Raw genomic sequence first — 15,340 nt, 5'->3', positions numbered from 1 at the left:
ACTGGGGACATGAGGACAGCCCGGAGTGGGACATGGGGACACCCGTGGGTGGCACATGGGGACAGGAGACCCCACGGGAGGGGTGGCAGAGGGAGGGGACAGTCCCGGGGACAATGGTGACACCTTCGTGTACCCCGGCTGTTGTCACGCTCCTCCCAGAACTACAACTCCCAGCGTGCTTTGCGCACCACCCCGCCTAGACGGGGCGCGCTGATTGGCCGCGGGATTCGGACCAATCAGCGGGCGCGTTGTTGGGCACTGTGGGGAGCGGGCCGGCGCTGCGAGAAGGGGTCAAGATGGTTCTGGAGAGCACCATGGTGTGGTAAGAGCGGTGGCGGCGGCCCCGGGACCCCCTGTGCTGCCCCCCGAAACCCTCACGGCAGCCCCCGGCCCGCCCTGGCCCGGCCCGGCCCGGCCCGGCCGCTTTCCCTGAGTCATGGCGGGCCGGCCTGAGGGGTGTGAGGGGACAGAGAGGGACGTGAGGGGATAGAGAGGGACGTGAGGGGATAGAGAGGGACGTGAGGGGACAGGGAGGGGTGTGAGGGGACAGAGATGGACGTGAGGGGATAGAGAGGGACGTGAGGGGATAGAGAGGGACGTGAGGGGACAGAGATGGACGTGAGGGGATAGAGAGGGACGTGAGGGGACAGGGAGGGGTGTGAGGGGACAGAGAGGGACGTGAGGGGACGGAGAGGGACGTGAGGGGACAGAGAGGGGTGTGAGCGGCTGGGCTGAAGGGGAGACATGGCCTGAGGGGGCTGGGGGGTTCTGAGGGGATTTAGGAGATTTAAGGGGGTGTGAGAGACTTTGGGGGGTCTGAAAGGGGTTCTGGGGGGATTTTATGGGGGTCTCTGGGGATTTAGGAGGTGTGAGGGGACTTTTGGGAGTCCGAGGGAGTTTAAGGGGTTCTGAGGGAATGTCAGGGGTCTGAGGGGTATTTTAGGGGGGGGGTGTCTGAAGAAATTTAGGGGATCTGACGGGATTTAGGGGGGGCCTGAGGATTTTGGGGTGGCTCTGGGGGATTTTGTGGAGGGGGCGTTTCAGGATCCCCCCACACTATTCCTAGTATTTTACAATGAGGATTTCGGGGTTTCTCTGAGGGAGCTTGGGATTTTTCTGAGGGATTTTGGGGTTTCTCTGAGGGAGTTTGGGTTTCTCTAAGGGATTTCGGGGTTCCTCTCAGGGAGTTCGGGTTCCTCTGAGGGATTTTGGGGTTTCTCTGAGGGAATTTCGGGGTTTCTCTGAGTGAGTTTGGGGTTTCTCTGAGGGATTTCAGGGTTTCTCTGAGGGATTTTGGGGTTTCTCTGAGGGATTTTGGGGTTTCTCTGAGGGAGTTTGGGGTTTCTCTGAGGGATTTCGGGGTTTCTCTGAGGGATTTTGGGGTTTCTCTGAGGGATTTCGGGGTTTCTCTGAGGGAATTTCGGGGTTTCTCTGAGTGAGTTTGGGTTTCTCTGAGGGATTTTGGGGTTTCTCTGAGGGAGTTTGGGGTTTCTCTGAGGGATTTCGGGGTTTCTCTGAGGGATTTTGGGGTTTCTCTGAGGGATTTCGGGGTTTCTCTGAGGGAATTTCGGGGTTTCTCTGAGTGAGTTTGGGTTTCTCTGAGGGATTTTGGGGTTTCTCTGAGGGATTTTGGGGTTTTTCTGAGGGATTTTGGGGTTTCTCTGAGGGATTTTGGGGTTTATCTGAGGGAGTTTGGGGTTTTTCTGAGGGATTTTGGGGTTTCTCTGAGGGAGTTTGGGGTTTCAGTGAAGGAGTTTGGGTTTCTCTGAGGGATTTTGGGGTTTTTCTGAGGGATTTCGGGGTTTCTCTGAGGGATTTTGGAGTTTTTCTGAGGGATTTTGGGATTTATCTGAGGGAGTTTGGGTTTCTCTGAGGGATTTCGGGGTTTCTCTGAGGGATTTTGGGGTTTTTCTGAGGGATTTCAGGGTTTCTCTGAGGGATTTTGGGGTTTCTCTGAGGGAATTTGGGGTTTCTCTGAGGCAGTTTGGGTTTTTTCTGAGGGATTTTGGGGTTTCTCTGAGGGAGTTTGGGTTTCTCTGAGGGATTTTGGGGTTTCTCTGAGGGAGTTTGGGTTTCTCTGAGGTATTTTGGGATTTCTCTGAGGCAGTTTGGGTTTCTCTGAGGCAGTTTGGGTTTCTCTGAGGGAGTTTGGGTTTCTCTGAGGAAGTTTGGGTTTCTCTGAGGGATTTTGGGGTTTCTCTGAAGGATTTTGGGATTTCTCTGAGGCAGTTTGGGTTTCTCTGAGGCAGTTTGGGTTTCTCTGAGGCAGTTTGGGTTTCTCTGAGGCAGTTTGTGTTTCTCTGAGGGATTTCGGGGTTTCTCTGAAGGATTTTGGGATTTCTCTGAGGCAGTTTGGGTTTCTCTGAGGGATTTCGGGGTTTCTCTGAGGGATTTCGCGGTTTCTCTGAGGGATTTTGTGGTTTCTCTGAGGCAGTTTGGGTTTCTCTGAGGCAGTTTGGGTTTCTCTGAGGGAGTTTGGGATTTCTCTGAGGGATTTTGTGTTTCCCTGAGTGTTTCCCCCGCGCCATCCCCGTGTTGTGTTCCTCCCTGGCGCTGCAGCGTGGATAACAGCGAGTACATGCGGAACGGGGATTTCCTGCCCACGCGGCTGCAGGCGCAGCAGGACGCCGTCAACATCGTGTGCCACTCCAAAACCCGCAGCAACCCCGAGAACAACGTGGGGCTCATCACCCTGGCCAAGTGCGGGGCTGGGAATTCTGGGAATCCAGGGAAAAGGAGCTGGGAATCCAGGGAAAAAAAAGGAGCTGGGGATTCTGGGAATTCAGGGAAAAGGAGCTGGGAATCCAGGGAAAAAAAGGAGCTGGGGATTCTGGGAATCCAGGGAAAAGGAGCTGGGGATTCTGGGAATCCAGGGAAAAGGAGCAGGGGATTGCAGGAATTCAGGGAAAAGAAGCTGGGGATTCAGGGAAAAGGAGCTGGGGATTCTGGGAATCCAGGGAAAAGGAGCTGGGAATTCTGGGAATCCAGGGAAAAGGAACTGGGAATCCAGGGAAAAAAAAGGAGCTGGGGATTCCGGGAATCCAGGGAAAAGGAGCTGGGGATTCTGGGAATCCAGGGGAAAAGGAGCTGGGGATTGCAGGAATTCAGGGAAAAGAAGCTGGGGATTCAGGGAAAAGGAGCTGGGGATTCCAGGAATTCAGGGAAAAAAAGCTGGGGATTCAGGGAAAAGGAGCTGGGGATTCCAAGAATTCAGGGGAAAAAAGCTGGGGATTCTGGGAATCCAGGGAAAAGGAGCTGGGGATTCTGGGAATCCAGGGAAAAGGAGCAGGGAGTTCCAGGGAATCCAGGGAAAAGGAGCTGGGATCAGTCTGGGAATTCCAGGGAAAATGAGCTGGGGATTCTGGGAATCCAGGGAAAAGAGCTGGGGATTCTGGGAATTCCAGGGAAAAGGAGCTGGGGATTCAGAGAATTCCAGGGGAAGGGAGCTGAGGATTCCAGGAATCCCAGAAAATGAGCTGGGAATGCTGAGATTTTCAGGGAAAAGGAGCTGGGGATTCTGGGATCAGCCAGGGAACTTAGGGAAAAAGAGCTGGGAATGCCAGGAATTCAGGGAAAAGGAGCTGAGGATTCCAGGAATTCAGGGAAAAGGAGCTGGGGATTCCGGGGATCCAGGGAAAAGGAGCTGGAGATTCCGGGAAAAGGAGCTGGGAATTTTGGGATCAGCCAGGGAATTCTGGGGTCAGCCTGGGAATTCGGGGATCAGTCTGGGAATTCCAGGAAAAGGAGCTGGGAATCATTGCAAACCACTTGTGAATTGCTTGTTTCTTCCCGGGGCTGGGAAATTTCCTCCCAAATTGCCAAAGAAACTCCCAGGAGCTGCTCCCAGGTTGGAATTCCCTCCCTGATCCCGAGGGAATCCCAGGAATGTCCCTCTCCGCAGTAACTGCGAGGTGCTGACCACGCTGACCCCCGACACCGGGCGCATCCTGTCCAAGCTGCACACGGTGCAGCCCAAGGGCAAAATCACCTTCGGCACCGGCATCCGCGTGGCCCACGTGAGTTCTGCTCCCCTGTTCCCAGGGAATCCCCAAAATTCCGGGGTTTCCCCCGAGTTTTAAAGGGCGTGGGTGTGGGGAATTGGTTTTGTAGCTTCCGTTTTCCTCGGGTTTTTGGTGGTGGGAATTGTGGGGGAGGTTTTAAAGCTCAGCGTGAGTCTGTGGAGTTCTGGCTTAAGTCTGTGGAGATCCCATAGAAATCCAACGGGAATGGCCCCAAATCCTGGGAATGTCCCCAGATCTGGGATTTTGTTGCAGCTGGCGCTGAAGCACCGTCAGGGCAAGAACCACAAGATGAGGATCATCGCCTTCGTGGGCAGCCCCGTGCACGACAGCGACAAGGACGTGAGTGGGGGCACAGCGGGGTCGGGTCTGGGATAACGGGATTGGGTCTGGGATAACGGGATTGGGTCTGGGATCACAGTGGGATCAGGTCTGGGATCACAGTGGGATCGGGTCTGGGATCACAGTGGGATCAGGTCTGGGATCACAGTGGGATCGGGTCTGGATCACAGTGGGATCAGGTCTGGGATCACAGCGGGGTCGGGTCTGGGATCACAGTGGGATCAGGTCTGGGATCACAGTGGGATCGGGTCTGGATCACAGTGGGATCAGGTCTGGGATCACAGCGGGGTCGGGTCTGGGATCACAGTGGGATCAGGTCTGGGATCACAGTGGGATCAGGTCTGGGATCACAGTGGGATCAGGTCTGGGATCACAGCGGAGTCGGGTCTGGGATCACAGTGGGATGAGGTCTGGGATCACAGTGGGATGAGGTCTGGGATCACAGCGGGATTGGGTCTGGGATCACAGCGGGATTGGGTCTGGGATCACAGCGGGATTGGGTCTGGGATCACAGTGGGATGAGGTCTGGGATCACAGCGGGATCGGGTCTGGATCACAGTGGGATCAGGTCTGGGATCACAGTGGGATCGGGTCTGGGATCAGGTCTGGGATCACAGTGGAGTCGGGTCTGGGATCACAGTGGGATCGGGTCTGGGATCACAGTGGAATCAGGTCTGGGATCACAGTGGAATCAGGTCTGGGATCACAGTGGGATCGGGTCTGGGATCACAGCGGAGTTGGGTCTGGGATCACAGTGGGATCAGGTCTGGGATCACAGCGGGATCAGGTCTGGGATCACAGTGGGATCGGGTCTGGGATCACAGTGGAATCAGGTCTGGGATCACAGTGGAATCAGGTCTGGGATCACAGTGGGATCGGGTCTGGGATCACAGCGGAGTTGGGTCTGGGATCACAGTGGGATCAGGTCTGGGATCACAGCGGGATCAGGTCTGGGATCACAGTGGGATCGGGTCTGGGATCACAGTGGGATCAGGTCTGGATCTTGCTGATCTCTGGGCATTCCCATTTTTTCCCAGCTGGTGAAGTTGGCCAAGCGCCTGAAGAAGGAGAAGGTCAATGTGGACATTATCAACTTTGGAGAGGAGGTGAGAGTCCGGGAATTGCCATGTTCCAGGTGGGAATTCTGGAGCAATTCCCACGTTCCCATCCCTGATTTCCTGCTGGGAATTTGCTGAGTCCTCAACAGTTGGATTTGAGGATCTTGGAGCCCTTTTCCAACATTTAATGATCCCACAAAACCCTAAAAACCCAAGATCTCTTGGGTCTTCCAACACCAAATCCCAAAGGCTCACAGATCCCAAAAACCTCCAATTCCCAAATTCTCCCTCTATCCCAAACCTTCCCCATCCCCAATTTCCCGCTGTGAATTTATCACCCAGACCCATTCCCGCCACCCCAACCCCACAAAACCCCAAACCCCTTTCACCTCCCCCAGCCCCAAACCCCAGCACCCCTGTCTCCCATCCCTCCCCAGCATTCCCAAATCCCATTTTCCCCCTGCCCAGGAAGCCAACACGGAGAAGCTGACGGCGTTCATCACGGCGCTCAACGGCAAGGACGGCAGCGGCTCGCACCTGGTGACGGTGCCGCCGGGGCCCAGCCTGGCCGACGCCCTCATCAGCTCCCCCATCCTGGCCGGGGAAGGGGGGGCCATGCTGGGCCTGGGGGCTTCTGACTTCGAGTTCGGGGTGGATCCCAGTGCTGACCCCGAGCTGGCGCTGGTAGGGATCACGGAATTCCCAAAAATTTGGTGTTTTCAGCACCAAAATCCCATAAGGTCCCAAATCTCGCGATTCCCCCATCCGTGTCCCAATATCCCCATCCCTGCTGGGCTTGGGGGGCCTCTGACTTCAAGTTCGGGGTGGATCCCATAAAACCCTGAGCTGGCTCTTGTAGGATCACAGAATTCCCAAAATCCCATGGGATTGGGAATTGGCAGCACCCAAATCCCATAAGGTCCCATATCTCGTGATTCCCCTGTCCATGTCCCAATATCCATCCCTGTTGGGCCTGGGGGCTTCTGACTTTGAGTTCAGGGTGGATACCAGTGCTGACCCCGAGCTGGCGCTGGTAGGGATCACGGAATTCCCAAAAATTTGGTGTTTTCAGCACCCAAATCCCATAAGGTCCCAAATCTCGCGATTCCCCCATCCGTGTCCCAATATCCCCATCCCTGCTGGGCTTGGGGGCCTCTGACTTCAAGTTCGGGGTGGATCCTATAAAACTCTGAGCTGGCTCTGGAAGGGATCATGGAATTCCCAAAATTTCATGGGATTGGGTGTTTTTTTCCCAAAATGTCCCAATTCCCCCCATCTATGCTGGGCCTGGGAACCTCTGAGTTCAGGGTGGATCCCACAAAACTGTGAGCTGGCTCTGGTAGGAATCCCAGAATTCCCAAAATTCAGTGTTGCCAGCACCAAAATCCCATGGGATTGGGAGTCTCCAACATCAAAATCCCATAAAATCCCAAATCTGGCAATTCCCCTATCCATGCTGGGCCTGGGGGCCTCTGGCTTCAAGTTCGGAGTGGATCCCATAAAACCCTGAGCTGGCTCTTGTAGGGATCACAGAATTCCCAAAATCCCATGGGATTGGGAATTTCAACCTTTGGAATCTCGTAAAATCCCAAATTTCTTGGTTCATCCAACACTGACCCAAATCTCCCAACTCTCCCAGCCACAACACCAAAGTTCCCAGGAATTTCCAACATCAGAATCCCACAAACCCCAAATCCCCCAAAATTCTCAGGAATTGGGAATTTCCAACATCACACCCCAAAGGCTCCCAGCCCCCTCCCGCCCTCATTCCCGGATTTTCCCCATCCCAAATGTGGATTTTGGGGTTTCCCAGGCGCTGCGCGTGTCCATGGAGGAGCAGCGGCAGCGGCAGGAGGAGGAGGCGCGCAGGGCGGCGGCGGCCTCGGCTGCGGAGGCCGGGATAGCTGCGGCGGGAGGGGACGGTGAGGGGGGATTTGTGGGATTGGGAATGGGATTTGTGGGATTGGGAATGGGATTTGTGGGATTGGGAATGGGATTTATGGGATTTAGGCTGGGAGGGCAGCAGCAGCCTCGGCTGCGGAGGCCGGGATCGCTGCGGCGGGAGGGGACGGTGAGGGGGGAATCAAGGAGTTATTTATGGGATTTATGGGATTGGGAATGGAATATGTAAAATGGAGTTTATGGGATTTAGACCCAGAGGGCGGCGGCAGCCTCAGCAGCGGAGGCTGCTGCAGTGGGAGGAGACGGTGAGGGGGGATTTGTGGGGTTATTTATGGGATGGGATGGGATGGGATGGGATGGGATGGGATGGGATGGCATGGGATGGCATGGGATGGCATGGGATGGGATGGTTTTGGGATGAACATTTAGAAGTCCTTCCCTGGGAGGGTGGGGACACCCATTATGGGATATCCCATGGATTATTCCTGGGTTATCCCATGGATTATTCCCAGGTTATTCCATGGATTGTTCCTGGGTTATCCTGTTGATTCCTGGGCTATCCCATGGATTCCTGGGTTATCCCATGGATTATTTCTGGGCTGTCCCATGGATTATTCCTGGGATGCTCCATGGATTTCTGGGTTATTCTATGGATTATTCCTGGGTTATTACATGAATTTCTGGGTTATTCCATGGGTTCCTGGGGTACCCCATGGATTATTTCCCGGGTCCCCCCTGACTGTTCCCACTGCAGAGTCGGACGAGGCGCTGCTCAAGATGACCATGGGGCAGCCGGAGTTCGGCCGGGCGGGGCTGCCGGACCTGAGCTCCATGAGCGAGGAGGAGCAGATCGCCTACGCCATGCAGATGTCGCTGCAGGGCGCCGGTGTGTGCAGGGAGAAACACGGGGAAAGGGCGGGGAGAAATTGGGAAAAACTCGGGGAAAACACGGGGAAAGGGCGGGGAGAAATCGGGGAAAACACGGGGAAAGGGTGGGGAAAAATCAGGGAAAAACTCGGGGAAAACACGGGGAAAGGGTGGGGAGAAATCAGGGAAAAATTGGGGAAACACGGGGAAAGGGTGGGGAAAAATCAGGGAAAAACTCGGGGAAAACACGGGGAAAGGGTGGGGAAAAATCAGGGAAAAACTCGGGGAAAACACGGGGAAAGGGTGGGGATAAATCAGGGAAAAATTGGGGAAACACGGGGAAAGGGTGGGGAAAAATCAGGGAAAAACTCGGGGAAAACACGGGGAAAGGGTGGGGAAAAATCGGGGAAAATTCGGGGAAAACACGGGGAAAGGGTGGGGAGAAATCGGGAAAAAATTGGGAAAAAAATTGGGAAAAAATTGGGAAAACACGGGGAAAGGGTGGGGAGAAATTAGGAAAAAATTGGAAAAAAATTGGGAAAAAATTGGGAAAACACGGGGAAAGGGTGGGGAAAAATTGGGAAAAAATTGGGAAAACATGGGGAAAGGGTGGGGAGAAATCGGGGAAAAATTGGGAAAACATGGGGAAAGGGTGGGAAAAATCAGGAAAAAATTGGGAAAACACAGAGAAAGGGTGGGAAAAAAATTGGGAAAACACAGGGAAAGGGTGGGGAGAAATTGGGGAAAAATTGGGAAAAAATTGGGAAAACACGGGGAAAGGGTGTGGGGAAAAATTGGGAAAACATGGGGAAAGGGTGGGAAAAAATCAGGGAAAAATCGGGAAAAAATTGGGAAAACACAGAGAAAGGGTGGGAAAAAATTGGGAAAACACGGGGAAAGGGTGGGGGGAAAAATTGGGAAAACATGGGGAAAGGGTGGGAAAAAATCAGGGAAAAATCGGGAAAAAATTGGGAAAACACAGAGAAAGGGTGGGAAAAAATTGGGAAAAAATTGGGAAAACACGGGGAAAGGGTGGGGAGAAATCGGGGAAAAATAACTTGGGGAAAAATTGGGAAAAGCTGAGGGAAAAGCTCAGGGGAACACCTGGGGAAAGCTCGGGAAAAGTGTGGGGAAAACTGGAAAAACCCAAGAAAACCTCAGGAAAAGCTTGGGAAAAGCTCAAAGAAACCTTGGGAAAAACTTGGGAAAAGCTCATTGAAAACTTGAGAAAGAGTTGGGAAGAGCCTGGGAAAAAGTCAGGGAAATGCTTGGGAAGAACTCAGGAAAAACTTGGGAAAGACTTGGGAAAAACTCAGGAAAACCTCAGGAGAAACTCAGGAAAAATCTCAGGAAAACCCTGGGAAAAACTCAGGAAAAATCTCAGAAAAAACCCAGGGAAAACTCCTGAAAGACTCGGGAAGAACCCAGGAAATCCCTGGGAAAAACTTGGGAAAAAACTGAGGAAAAACAGGAATTCTGACCCAGGGATTGAGTTGGAAGATGGTTTTTTTTTCCCTTGGGATTTTGGGGTAGGATTTGGGATTTTGAGGAGTTTGCCCCATCTGAGGTGGACAAAACCTTGGGAAAACCTCAGGAATTTTAGCCTGGCTGGCCCCAGGGTTTTCCTGTGGGGTTTTGGGTTTCCATGGATTTTTGGGTTTCCATGGATTTTTGGGTTTGGGTTGTGCAGAGTTTGCCCAGGCTGAGGCGGCCGAGGTGGACAGCGGGGCCATGGACACGTCCGAGCCCGCCAAGGTGAGAATTCCCATCCCATCAATCCCCTAAATCCCATCCCATAAATACCATCATTCCAATCCCATAAATCCCATCCATTCCATTTTGTAAATCCCATAAATCCCATCATTCTCCTAAATCCCATCCCATAAATACCATCATTCCAATCCCATCAATTCCATTTTATAAATCCCATAAATACCATCATTCCCATCCCATCAATCCCAATCCCCTAAATCCCATCATTCCCCTAAATCCCATCCCATCAATCCCATCCTATAAATCCCATAAATCCCATCATTCCCCTAAATCCCATCATTCCCCTAAATCCCATAATTCCCCTAAATCCCATCCCATAAATACCATCATTCCAATCCCATAAATCCCATCCTGTAAATCCCATAAATCCCATCATTCCCCTAAATCCCATCATTCCCATGAATCCCATAATTCCCATCCCATCCTATAAATCCCATAAATCCCATCATTCCCCTAAATCCCATCCCATAAATACCATCATTCCCATCCCATAAATCCCATCCTATAAATCCCATAAATCCCATCATTCCCATGAATCCCATCATTCCCATCCCATAAATCCCATCCTATAAATCCCATTATTCCCATCCCATCCCATCCTATAAATCCCATAATTTCCACCAATCCCATCATTCCCACCAATTTTCCTGTGAATCCAGATGATCCCAAATTCCCTGGGATGATCCCAAGTTCCCTGGGACAATCCCAAATCTCCCAAGACGATCCCAAATCCCTGGATTTTCCCGAATCCCCTGGGTTTTCCTGTGGATCCCAACAATCCCAAATCCCCCAGGACGATGCCAAATCCCCCTGATTTTCCCAGATTCCATGAATTTTCCTGAATTCTCTGGGTTTTCCTGTGGATCCTGATGATCCCAAATCCCCCAGGACAATCCCAAATTCCCTGAGGTGATCCCAAATCCCAGGATGATCCTGAATTTCCTGGATTTTCCTGTGGATCCTGACGATCCCAAATGCCTCAGGATGATCCCAAATCCCCTGGGTTTTCCTGTGGATCTGGACAATCCCAAATCCCCCTGATTTTCCCAGATTCCCTGAATTTTCTTGAATTCCCTGGGTTTTCATGTGGATCCAGATGCTCCCAAATCCCCCAGGACGATCCCAAATTCTTTGGGATGATCTCAAATCCCCCTGATTATCCCAAATCCCCTGGATTTTCCCAAATTCCTTGGATTTTCCTGTGGATCCAGATGCTCCCAAATCCCTCAGGACGATCCCAAATTCCCTCGAATTTCCCCGAATTCTCCCGAATTCCCTGGATTTTCCTCTGGATGCTGATTATCCCAAATTCCCTGGGACGATCCCAAATCCCTGGATTTTCCTGAATTCCCTGGATTTTCCTGAATTCCCTGGGTTTTCCTGTGGATCTGGACAACCCCAAATCCCCCAGGACAATCCCAAATCCCCCTGATTTTCCCAGATTCCCTGAATTTTCCTGAATTCTTTGAGTTTTCCTGTGGATCCTGATGATCCCAAATCCCTCAGGACGATCCCAAATCCCCCTGATTTTCCCAGATTCCCTGAATTTTCCTGAATTCTTTGAGTTTTCCTGTGGATCCTGATGATCCCAAATCCCTCAGGACGATCCCAAATCCCCCTGATTTTCCCAGATTCCCTGAATTTTCCTGAATTGCTTGGATTTTCCTGTGGATCCAGATGCTCCCAAATCCCCCAGGACGATCCCAAATTCTTTGGGATGATCTCAAATCCCCCTGATTATCCCAAATCCCCTGGATTTTCCCAAATTCCTTGGATTTTCCTGTGGATCCAGATGCTCCCAAATCCCCCAGGATGATCCCAATCCCCCTGATTTTCCCAAAATCCTTGGCTTTTCCTGTGGATCCTGACGATCCCAAATCCCCCAGGACAATCCCAAATTCCCTGAGGTGATCCCAAATCCCAGGATGATCCCGAATTTCCTGGATTTTCCTGTGGATCCTGACGATCCCAAATCCCCCTGATTTTCCCAGATTCCCTGAATTTTCTTGAATTCACTGGGTTTTCCTGTGGATCCAGATGATCCCAATCCCCCTGATTTTCCGAAAATCCTTGGGTTTTCCGTGGATTCTGACGATCCCAAATCCCTCAGGACGATCCCAAATCCCCCAGTACAATCCCAAATCCCCTGGATTTTCCCAAATTCCTTGGATTTTCCTATAGATGCAGATGCTCCCAAATCCCCCAGGATGATCCCAAACCCCCCAAATCCCCCAAATTTCCCCGAATTCTCCCGAATTCCCGCTTCCCCCGCAGGAGGAGGACGACTACGACGTGATGCAGGACCCGGAATTCCTGCAGAGCGTCCTGGAAAACCTGCCGGGGGTGGATCCCAACAACGAGGCCATCCGGAACGCCATGGGGTCCCTGGCGTCACAGGCGGCGCGGGAGAACCGGGAGAACCGGGAGAACCGGGAGAACCGGGAGAACCGGGAGAACCGGGAGAACCGCGACAGGAAGGACGAGGAGAAGAAATGAGCGGCGGGAAAAACGGGCGGGAGCGACAGGAGGTGAAACGAGTTCGGTGGGGATTAGTGTTGTGGGAATAAAAGGAATTTATTGGGAATGAAATTTGGTGGGAGTGGAGAGAATTTATTGGGAATGAAAGGAGTTTGTTGGGAATCAAAGGAGTTTCTTGGGAATGGAAGGAGTTTCTTGGGAATGGTGGGAATTTCATGGGAATTGTGGGAATAAAAGGAATTTATTGGGAATTAAATCTGGTGGGAGTGGAGAGAATTTCTTGGAAATAAACTGAGTTTCTTGGGAATGGCAGGAGTTTGTTGAGAATCAAAGGAATTTTTTGGGAATGGAAGGAGTTTCTTGGGAATGGCAGGAATTTAATGGGAATTGTGGGAATGGAAGGAGTTTCTTGGGAATGGAAGGAGTTTCTTGGGAATGGCAGGAATTTCTTGGGAATTGTGGGAATAAAAGGAGTTTCTTGGGAATGGAAGGAATTTCATGGGAATTGTGGGAATAAAAGGAATTTATTGGGAATGAAATTTGGTGGGAGTGGAGAGAATTTATTGGGAATAAACTGAGTTTCTTGGGAATGAGAGGAGTTTGTTGGGAATGGAAGGAGTTTCTTGGGAATGGCAGGAATTTAATGGGAATTGTGGGAATAAAAGGAGTTTCTTGGGAATGGAAGGAGTTTCTTGGGAATGGCAGGAATTTCTTGGGAATTGTGGGAATAAAAGGAGTTTCTTGGGAATGGCGGGAATTTCTTTGGAATTGTGGGAATAAAAGGAATTTCTTGGGAATTAAATTTGGTGGGAGTGGAGAGAATTTCTTGGAAATAAACTGAGTTTCTTGGGAATGAGAGGAGTTTCTTAGGAATGGAAGGAGTTTCTTGGGAATGGCAGGAATTTCTTGGGAATTGTGGGAATAAAAGGAATTCATTGGGAATGAAATTTGGTGGGAGTGGAGAGAATTTATTGGGAATGAAAGGAGTTTGTTGGGAATGGAAGGAGTTTGTTGGGAATGGAAGGAGTTTCTTGGGAATGGAAGGCATTTCATGGGAATTGTGGGAATGGCAGGATTTTCTTGGGAATTAAATTTGGTGGGAGTGGAGAGAATTTCTTGGGAATAAACTGAGTTTCTTGGGAATGAGAGGAGTTTCTTAGGAATGGAAGGAGTTTCTTGGGAATGGCAGGAATTTAATGGGAATTGTGGGAATAAAAGGAGTTTCTTGGGAATAGTGGGAATTTAATGGGAATTGTGGGAATAAAAGGAGTTTCTTGGGAATGGAAGGAATTTTTTGGGGGGTATTCTGGGAATTAAAGAAGTTTCTTGGGAATCAAAGAAATTTCTTGGGCACGGAGGAAATTTCCTGGGAATGGAAGGAATTTCTTGGGAATGGAGGGAATAAAAGGAGTTTCTTGAGAACAGTGGGAATTTCTTGGGAATTGTGGGAATAAAAGGAATTTCTTGGGGATCAAATTAATTTTTGGGGAATTGTGGGAATAAGCAAAATTTCTTATAAGTAAAAGGAACCTATTTGGAATCATGGGAATAAAAAAGGAATTTCTTGGGAATGAAATTTGGTGGGAATGGAGAGAATTTCTTGGGAATAAAAGGAGTTTCTTGGGAATGAAAGGAGTTTCTTAGGAATGGAAGGAATTACTTGAGAATCAAAGGATTTTGTTGGGAATGGAAGGAATTTCTTGGGAATTCTGGAACTAAAAGGAGTTTTCTTGGGAAGCAAATTTCTTGGGAATGGCAGGAATTTTGTGGGAATTACAGGAATCAAAAAAATTTCTTGGGAATAAAATGAGTTCCTTGGGAATGGTGGGAATTTATTGGGAATGGAGGGAATCAAAGAAATTTCTTGGGAATGGCAGGAATTTCGTGGGAATTATGAGAATCAAAGACATTTCTTGGGAACGGCAGGAATTTCTTGGGAATTATGGGAATTAAAGAAATTTCTTGGGAGTAAAAGGAACCTGTTTGGAATCATGGGAATAATACAAGGAATTTCGTGGGAATTGCGGGAATAAAAGGAATTCCTGGGTTGGAGGAACTGAAACTCAGACCTGGAATTCCCGGGAATTCCCGCAGCAGCTCCCGGCATCCCCCGCGCTCTGTTTACAGCGAGCCGGGGGGCGGGGCTGGGCTGCGGCTGAAACGCTGAATGAACCAATCAGCGAGCGGGAGGAGCGGATGTTGTCGTTCTGGAGACCAATGAGATTGCGAGAGGGGCGTGGCCACCTAAGAGTGGACCAATGAACGGTGGGAATTGGCTTGGCGGGCTTTGGGGCGCTGCAGCCAAAGGGAGAGCGAGGAACCTTGAGTGACAGCGCTCTCCACCAATAGCAGTGAGAAACAGGCGGAAGTGAGCGTGCATCCCCTCAGACGCCCCTGTGAGTGACAGCGCTGGCAGCGAATGGGAGCAGCGGGCTGGAGCCATTCCAGGCCCGGGCTGGACGGTTCTGGTGCTCCAATAGGAGCCCCCGGGTGGGAGCCGCCGCCACGGACGCTCCTTGAGGCCAATGGCGGCCGGAACCCGCGCTTGATAAACAGCGCTCTGTGACCAATGAGAAGCGAGGTGAGGCGGGGTTCTTTGACGGACAACGCTGTCTGCCAATCAGCAGCGAGATGCGCCAGCACTGACAGCCAACAGCAAGCGAGGACGCTGTGGTGGCGGGGCTTGGTGAGTTGAATGACATCGGCGCTCCCCAATCAAGACCCCCGGTGAGGGGCGGGTCCTGCTCGGCCAATGGAGAGTGCGGATAGTCGAGATCGGCATTGATTGACAGCTGAACGGACCAATCAGAGTAAGCGTTTCGATGATTGACTGACAGCTCAGCCAATGGGAAAGAGCGGCGAGGGCGGGAACGCGCGGCGCGAGCGGCCGGCGGGGTTGGG

At 51.4% G+C, this 15,340-nt stretch overlaps 1 protein-coding gene across 2 annotated transcripts; it reads left to right on the top strand.

Moving 5' to 3' along the window:
- Window positions 1-222: 222 nt before the first annotated feature.
- On the top strand, window positions 223-13,119 carry PSMD4 (proteasome 26S subunit ubiquitin receptor, non-ATPase 4). Of its 2 annotated transcripts, XR_008842343.1 has the most exons (11): window positions 232-322; window positions 2,560-2,700; window positions 3,902-4,016; window positions 4,275-4,361; window positions 5,399-5,467; window positions 5,888-6,103; window positions 7,233-7,341; window positions 8,076-8,207; window positions 9,879-9,943; window positions 12,236-12,982; window positions 13,039-13,119. XR_008842343.1 is itself a non-coding variant. In XM_056511100.1 (10 exons), exons 1-10 carry the CDS (start codon window positions 297-299, stop codon window positions 12,455-12,457), a joined length of 1,182 nt encoding a protein of 393 aa, XP_056367075.1. In that variant the 5' UTR covers window positions 223-296; the 3' UTR covers window positions 12,458-13,119. The 2 variants fall into 2 exon arrangements, 1 of the variants encoding a protein (XP_056367075.1); XM_056511100.1 differs by having other exon boundaries at window positions 223-322; window positions 12,236-13,119.
- Window positions 13,120-15,340: the final 2,221 nt, after the last annotated feature.

This window comes from Oenanthe melanoleuca, chromosome 25 (genome assembly GCF_029582105.1).
Source record: "Oenanthe melanoleuca isolate GR-GAL-2019-014 chromosome 25, OMel1.0, whole genome shotgun sequence".
Lineage (NCBI taxonomy): Eukaryota > Metazoa > Chordata > Aves > Passeriformes > Muscicapidae > Oenanthe > Oenanthe melanoleuca.
The sequence above is the reverse complement of the archived record's forward strand: the minus strand, read 5'-3'. Positions and strand labels throughout refer to the sequence as shown.

Bases quoted from the DNA above. Each gene is read 5' to 3' on its own strand.
- PSMD4 (XM_056511100.1), top strand. From the start codon at position 297: ATGGTTCTGGAGAGCACCATGGTGTG. The intron at 6,104-7,232 runs GTAGGGATCACG...GGGGTTTCCCAG, and splicing joins CTGACCCCGAGCTGGCGCTG to GCGCTGCGCGTGTCCATGGA. The intron at 9,944-12,235 runs GTGAGAATTCCC...CTTCCCCCGCAG, and splicing joins ACACGTCCGAGCCCGCCAAG to GAGGAGGACGACTACGACGT.